The sequence below is a fragment of the Arachis ipaensis genome, chromosome B3 (assembly GCF_059453495.1).
Source record: "Arachis ipaensis isolate K30076 ecotype BB chromosome B3, ASM5945349v1, whole genome shotgun sequence".
Taxonomy (NCBI): Eukaryota; Viridiplantae; Streptophyta; class Magnoliopsida; order Fabales; family Fabaceae; genus Arachis; species Arachis ipaensis.
The window spans coordinates 25,001,665-25,010,026 of NC_142438.1; the positions used below are offsets into that span (position 1 = coordinate 25,001,665).

The 8,362-nt window shown below is 43.2% G+C and overlaps 1 protein-coding gene across 1 annotated transcript; it reads left to right on the forward strand.

The window, feature by feature from the left end:
• Nucleotides 1-5,569: 5,569 nt before the first annotated feature.
• On the forward strand, nucleotides 5,570-6,565 carry LOC148570086 (uncharacterized). The gene has a single exon (XM_088506830.1). The coding sequence runs from the start codon at nucleotides 5,570-5,572 to the stop codon at nucleotides 6,563-6,565; it is 996 nt and encodes a 331-aa protein (XP_088362956.1).
• Nucleotides 6,566-8,362: the final 1,797 nt, after the last annotated feature.

Sequence of the window (8,362 nt, forward strand, 5' to 3'; positions counted from 1 at the left end):
CAATACACTTTGTTTATATTTTGAATTATATTGACTTGCTTGTTTATAGTACTTTTCTTTTAGTTTGATAATACAATAAATTTGTTTATTTTTTTAAATATTATAAATATTTGAATACAAATTAGATAAAAATTTGTATTAAATTTATATTTATTTTGTATGAAAACAAGTTTATTTTATAATTGGAAAAATAAAAAAAATTCTATTTTACCATACTGACGGATTTACAGACGAATTTTCTGTCTGTAATCAGAGTGTGAGATGATTTTCCAAAGTTCAAATTACAGACGGAAAATTCGTCGGAAAGTTCGTCATCTTCGGGAAATGGATGGAGAATTTACAGAGGGAAAATCTGTGGGTAACTGATAAAAATTCGTCTGTAATTTTCTGACGGAAAAAAATTCATCGGTAAATAATTTCCGACGGGACTTTTACAGAGGGACAAAATCCGTCGGTAATTTTGTCGGTAACCAAAAATCCGTCTGTAATAAAGACTAAATCTGTCTGTAAATCTGTCTGTATTAATCCATTTTCTAGTTGTGACTTCGTCAGTCAAACAGAGCTTCTTTATTAAAGAAGCAGGTATTAGGTTGATGCTTGCTCCAAGGTCACATAGAGCTGTCCTTGTACAAGCATCACAAAGTGCTTGGTATCATAAAGCTTCTAAGATCTTTAAGCTTCTCTGGTAAGCTGTTCTGAATGATTGTACTACATTCCTTAGTGAGGAGGACTGTTTGTGTCTCTCTCCAATCCTTCTTATGACTTAGAATGTCCTTTATGAACTTTGCATAAGAAGGTATCTGTTCAAGAGCTTCTGCAAAAGGGATCTTTATCTCTAGTGTTCTGAGATACTTCGTAAAGCGGGCAAGCTGTTTATCCTTTTTCTCTTGACAGAGTTTTTGAGGAAATGACATCTTAGCCTTATACTCATCAACCTTTATTGATGAAGGCCGAATACCATTTGAGTTGGAAGGGGGGTTACTAGCTTGTTTAGGAGGGTTGTTATCAATCAATGATTGACCTCCCTTGCATGGGCGTTCAACGTCCTTGCTGCTATCCCCTTGGGCGGTTGGACGCCCAATCTCTCCCCTTTCTTGGCGTTCAACGCCAACAAGGTTACCTTCCTGGGCATTTAAACGCCCATTCTTTGCCCTTTCCTGGCGTTCAACGCTAGAAGGGATACCTCTCTGGGCGTTGAAACGCCAAGAGTTATCTTGTGCAGAGACCTGGTTCTCCTCTATGAGCTTTTCATTTTTATTATACGGAGGTTGGGGTTTTAAAGTTTTTCCACTCCTCAGTTGGATAGCCTGGCATTCATCTGTTATCTACTTAGATAACTGCTGCCTGGTTTGATTCAACTGGGCTTCTATATTTCTGTTAGAAGCCTGAGTTTCTCTCAGAGCCTCTTGCAGTTCCAGCATTTGCTGGGCAAGGGCGTGCAGTTGCTGAGTCAATGGGCCATCCTGCTCTGGAGGGTTAGATTCAGCAGCTACTGCCTTAACCTCTACTTTTATAGAGGTCTCAGGAGATGAGTATAGATGCTGATTAGTGATAACTGTCTCAATAAGCTCTTGAGCCTTTCCTATGATCTTCCTCATGTGTATGAAACCACCAGCAGAGTGGTCCAAAGACATTCTAGCCATGTCTGAAAGCCCATAATAGAAGATGTCTAACTGTACCCATTCTGAAAATATTTTAGTGGGACATTTCTTTAGCATCCTCTTATACCTTCCCCAAGCATCATAAAGAGATTCACTATCTTCTTGTTTGAATCCTTGGATGTCTAGTCTCAACTGGGTCATCTTTCTAAGGGGAAAGTAATGGTTTAAAAACTTATCCACTAAATGTTTTCAAGTTTTTAAACTATCTTTAGGCTGGTTATCCAACCACCTTTTTACTTAATTCTTTAAAGCAAAAGGAAAGAGTAATAACCTGTAGACCTTTTGGTCTACTCCCTCACTGTGTACTGTGTCAGCAATTCGTAAGAAATCTGAAAGAAATTCTACAGGTTCTTCCTGAGGAAGTCCAGAATACTGGCAGTTCTGCTACAACAGAGTAATTAGTTGAGGGTTTAATTCAAAGCTACTAGCTCTGATTTGAGGTATGCTGATACTTCTTCCAAGAGATTTCTTGGTCAAGAATAACCCAAACAATGATTGTGGTGTCGACTGATTAGAATTAGAGGACTGAAATAAAAATTACCTGATCTAGGGAGCAAGACAATCCTTCAGTTTGTCCAAACTCAACAATCCCCGACAACGGTGCAAAAAACTTGGTGCGCGTATACGCAAACCCCCACACCCTTTCGTCCAGCAATAGTACCAGTAAGTGCATTGGGTCGTCCAAGTAATACCTGAGCGAGTCAGGGTCGATCCCACGAGGATTGTGGCTTAAAGCAAACTATGGTTGTCTTGCAGGTCTTAGTCAGGCGAAATCAAAAGGTTTTATTTTGGATAAACTTTGAATAATTATATGTCATAAATGCTTGGATAAAATAATAGGAATTAGCTACTAGGAATTATATGCTGGGAATAGAGTTGAGAGTTGGAGTTGTTTTGTCTTTCTGAAGTTACTCTGGTACTACTGTTGGTGCACGAAATTGTGATCTCCAGGCTCGAACAAATCCTGGTAATGGCTCCAAAGCTTGGTGCTCTGATCTTAATTCATAATTGTCACAACTTCGATACAACTAACCAGCAAGTGCACTGGGTCGTCCAAGTAATACCTTACGTGAGTAAGGGTCGAATCCCACAGAGATTGTTGGTATGAAGCAAGCTATGGTCACCTTGTAAATCTCAGTCAGGCGGATATAGATTGATAATGGAGTTTTCGAATAATAATTAATAAGATAGGGATAGAGGTACTTATGTAAATCATTGGTAGGAATTTCAGATAAGCGAATGGAGGTACTTTCGTTCCTCTGAACCTCTGCTTTCCTGCTATCTTCATCCAATCAGTCTTACTCCTTTCCATGGCTGGCTTTATGCAAGGGCATCACCGTTGTCAGTGGCTACATCCCCTCCTCTCAGTGAATAATATGCTCACGCACCCTGTCACGGCACGGCTATTCATCTGTCGGTTCCCGATCATGCTGGAATAGGATTCACCCTCCTTTTGCGTCTGTCACTAACGCCCAGCACTCGCGAGTTTGAAGCTCGTCACAGTCATTCAATCATTGAATCCTACTCAGAATACCACAGACAAGGTTTAGACCTTCCGGATTCTCTTGAATGCCGCCATCATTCTAGCTTACGCCACGAAGATTCTGGTTAGGAGATCTAAGAGATACTCATTCTAGCTTAATTCATGTAGAACAGAAGTGTTTGTCAGGCACGCGTTCATAAGGGAGAAGGATGATGAGCGTCACACATAATCATCACCTTCATCACGTTCTTGGGTGCGAATGGATATCTTAGAAGCGAAATAAGATGAATTGAATAGAAAACAGAAGTACTTTGCATTAATCTTTGAGGAACAGCAGAGCTCCACACCTTAATCTATGGAGAGTAGAAACTCTACCGTTAAAAATACATAAGTGAAGGTCCAGGCATGGCCGAGATGGCCAGCCCCCTAAAACGTGATCAAAGGATCATAAGGTAATCCCAAGATGGTCAAAAAGACTAGTAAAAGGTCCTATTTATAATAAACTAGTCACTAGGGTTTACATGAGTAAGTAATTGATGCATAAATCCACTTCCGGAGCCCACTTGGTGTGTGTTTGGGCTGAGCTTAAGTGTTCCACGTGCAGAGGTCATTTGTGGAGTTGAACGCCAGTTTCTGTGCCAGTTTGGGCGTTCAACTCTGGTTTTGGATCCTTTTCTGGCGCTGGACTCCAGATTTGGGCAGAAGGCTGGCGTTGAACGCCAGTTTACTTCGTCAATTCTTGGCCAAAGTATGGACTATTATATATTTCTGGAAAGCCCTGAATGTCTACTTTCCAACGCAATTGGAATCGTGCCATTTCGAGTTCTGTAGCTCCAGAAAATCCATTTTGAGTGCAGGGAGGTCAGAATCCAACAGCATCAGCAGTCCTTTTTCAACCTCTGAATCTGATTTCTGCTCAAGTCCCTCAATTTCAGCCAGAAAATACCTGAAATCACAGAAAAAGACACAAACTCATAGTAAAGTCCAGAAATGTGAATTTATCATAAAAACTAGTGAAAACATCCCTAAAAGTAACTAGATCCTACTAAAAACATACTAAAAACAATGCCAAAAACCGTATAAATTATCCGCTCATCAACTGTCTTCTTTGCTTGTGAATGATCTTCTTCTATAGTAGGCTGTAAGTGATCAAAGACATTGCCCATGGTCATTGATCTCGTCTGCTACAGATTGAATGCCATGGCCCTTGTCATTCATTCCAACGGAGGGTGAAGCGCTTAGCAAGTCATTCTCCTGGCGTTCATACTCAAAACGCCACAGACAAGGTCGAATCTTTCGGATCAGAGAACGCTGCTTTTTGGGATCTAGCCTATACCATGGAGACCTTAATCTCCCCGAAGATTGGCTGAACTGGTGTTTCGAGAAGTCCCCAACGAAATCGTGGATTAACCATCTGAGAGAAATATAAATATAGCTATTGGCTCGTGCTTTTCTTCCAGGTACTCACATGAACCCAAGTAGAAGCGGGTGTTTGTCAGGCACGTTCGTCTTAATGTGATAAACAGAGCTAATTTGTTAGATCATCCTGTTCATCACAATGAAGATCGGATATACATCTTAGAGATAGATCAGAAACTGATCGAAGAAGAAACAATAGTACTTTTATTAATTCATAGGACTCAGTAGGGCTCCTCCCCTCAACCTAGGAGGTTTAGAAACTCATACTGAGGTGAAAAACAATGATAAACATGTATGATAGTAAAAAGTGAAGCAAGTTGTTCGATTGACATGAATAAAATCCAGTAAATACTAAACTAATGACTAGTAAGGGTACAACAGTCTTTTTAGTGCTAAAATCCACTTTTGAGGCCCATTTGGTAAGTGTATGGGCTAAGTTTGATGAGATCCACGTGATATGAGGTCTCATGCATGTTGAACGCCAGTTAGGGGGTCCTCTCTGGGCCTTTGGACGCTGGGCTCTGCTCTTTGGGCGCTGGACGCCTGGAAGGGGGGCAGATAGCTGGCGTTGGATGCCAGTTTTGGGCCTTTTAATCCGAAGCAAAATATAGATTATTATATATTGCTAGAAAGATCTGGAAGTCAGCTTTCCATAGCCATTGAGAGCGGTCCATTTGGACTTCTGTAGCTCCAGAAAAGCTCTTCTGAATGCAGGCAGGTCTGAACTGGACAATATCTGCAGTGCTTTCTCTGTCTCTGAATCAGACTTCTGCTCCACCTCCTCAATTTCAGCCAGAAAATACCTAAAATTGCCCAAAAACACAAAAACTCATAGTAGAATCCAAAAATATGAATTTAACACTAAAACCTATAAAAACTCAATAAAAACTAAACAAAAACTACTAAAAACTATATGAAAATGATGCCAAAAAGCGTATAAAATATCCGCTCATCACATGACCATGGTAGATTGGATTCGAAGGTGATTGCGCAACATATTTTCATGATGGTCAAATTCGATATAACAATCAACATCAAGGTTCTCCGAGGTAGTGTGGAGAATCACTTTGGTTACAAGGCGTCCTATAAAAAGGTTTGGCTTGCAAAACAGAGAGTCATTGCTAGAATATATGGCGATTGGGAGGAGTCAGACAACGAGCTTCCTCGTTGGTTATTCACTATGCAGATGTACTTGCCTGGTAAAATTTATTTCAAGTTTGGTTATTCGCTATTAAATAATTCAGACATTTATTTCAAGTTTGGTTATTCGCTATTAAATAATTCAGACATGTACAATAAGCCTACTAAATATGTCTCTTTAGGTACTTGGGTGCAACCAGTGACACAGCCTTGGCCTGGTTCCGCTGACACTGTCATGTTTCATCGGGTCTTTTGGACGTTTTCACCGTGTGTTGAGGCTTTCAAGCATTACAAGCCACTTCTTTCCATTGATGGAACTCACTTATATGGTAAATATGGTGGGACCTTGCTAATGGCCATAGCTCAAGATGGCAACGCAAACATTCTGCCTATTGCATTTGCCGTTGTTGAGGGTGAGACAAAGGAGGCGTGGGCGTCCTTTCTTTCGTATCTGCGGGAGCATGTGACACCACAACCTGGGATCTTAGTGATTTCAGATAGACACAAATCCATTGATGGTACACTGAACACCGAAGGGAGTTTATGGAAACCACCTCACGCCTTCCAAGCGTTTTGTACAAGACACATTGCATCCAACTTCATGATTCACTTTAAGAACAAAGACTTGAAGAAGGTTCTGATTAACGCGGCGTATTTGAAGTCGCAGCATGAGCTCGCTTATTATTTTGGCCGGCTAGAAGAAATGCCACGGTCACAGTGGGCACAGTATGCTGATGAGGGTCGTCAATTCGATCACACATCTCCCAACCCATCATCACCTCCCTACAACAGACCCGTCATCCAGTTAGGCACCATCATCGTGAAATCAATCATGTCCTGGGTATCCAATATGGGCTGGTAGTTGGGCTGGGGTCCGAGATCTGATAGGCTAAATGGCAACTGAAACTGGGTCCCGATATCAAAATGAACACTAGCCTCCGGTCTCTGCCCCTGCTGACTGGTCCCGGCCTCCGAGTGATGTGATCCAGGAGGTCTCAAGGATAAGTAGTCTCCGGGTACGGGTCCTGAAACAGACCCAACAGTCTAGCCTGCATCCTCTGCCCGGTGAGCTGGCTGGCTGACGGGGTCTCTGTTGCGGTGAACCTCGTTGCCACCCTGCCTCCCCCGCCTTGCACCGTGTCTACCTCTCCCCCTGGCTCTCCCTCGCCCCCTACCTCTCCCTCCTCCAGCAGCTGGCCTCATCTCCGGAAGGTGACCATCCTCTGGTTGATGTAGATCTGGGGCAAGTGGATGGTGGATGGGTAGGTCCTCTGGCACAACCCCAGCCACCACTAGGTGCTGGTCACCCAGACCGAATAACTCTATGTGCTCCCACTGCAGGTACCAAGTCATATATAGGAGGGACAAAGACAGGTCTATGTGATGGTGTATAGGTAAACGATGGTCGGCCCGAGCATCCCACAACTCGTGCCAGCCACCAAGCAGCTACGGGAACCACTCGCCTCACCCAAACTGACCATCCAGCCTATTCATCTTGTCAATGTTCAGTGGCCTGGTCAGAATGTGTTGTAGGCCACTGAACTGACGTACTACCCGGTCCACCTGATGCCACTTGACGATAGCGAAGCAAAGCAGTGGACATACAACCACCGTCGAGGCCTCCACCTCAGCTATCGCTGGTGGAACTAGACCAATAAGCTATAGGTCAGCATACGATGTGCACTCAACCTGTTCACAAAACGCAAATGACGACATTCAAATTTCAAATGCAACAGGTATTAAAGTAAAATAAACCTAAATTTGTAATACTTAAATATTTGTCACTTACATTCAGCATCCCAATCCTGTTCAGGGTACGCCTGTAATGCCTAAGCCTACTTTCGCCTCTGGCATTGTCCGGCCGATACTGGACCCACCTACAATGCCAACCACAATATTATTTTATCGCTCAATTTAATTAACTAATTAATAATAATATGAAGGATTTTTATAAGTATTTATAATACCTCTCGACCAGAGAAAACCAATGAGTATCACAGCCATCGGGCCGTAGCAGCAGAATATGGTGATAGGCCCAGGACAGCAGCAAGCTGACGCAGCCACCCAAATTGCGCTGACCATGCTCCGTGGCCCGGCACATTTGGCGGTACAGCCATGTCAGCACAGCCGAGCCCCACGATAACCGGCCACACGTCTCAAGGTCCTTCAGTAGGGGGAGCCACCTGATGTGCACCCGAGAGTCAGATTCATATGGGAATAGGATACCCCCTATCAACTGCATGATGTATCCTCTCGTGTACCTCAATAGGCGCTCCTCTATGGCGTCCTGCTCCAGCTCTCCACAAACTGTGTTGTGGAATCAAGTGAGCTTCACAGTCCACTTCGTCTGTGATTGTTTATCCTCTGGGCCGGGAACAACACCTAGAATCTGCTCACATAACTCCTCAATGGTCCGTCCCTGATGGTGCTGCTCCCACCCACCAATGCATCCACTCACAGGATCACCGTCGATCCTGAGTCCCAGTTGATAGGCCACGTCTTGCAGGGTGATAGTTATCTCCCTGCACGGTAGATGAAACGTGTGGCACTTAGACATCCACCTTTCTATCAACCCCAAAGCAAGTGGCCAATCGTGCTCGAATTCGACCATATAGGCCACATACTCAAACCCGGCTAGTCTGAGATATGGCCTAATCTG

What these genes read in the sequence shown, in the direction of transcription:
- LOC148570086 (XM_088506830.1), top strand. Translation starts at nt 5,570, where the DNA reads ATGGTCAAATTCGATATAACAATCAACATCAAGGTTCTCCGAGGTAGT.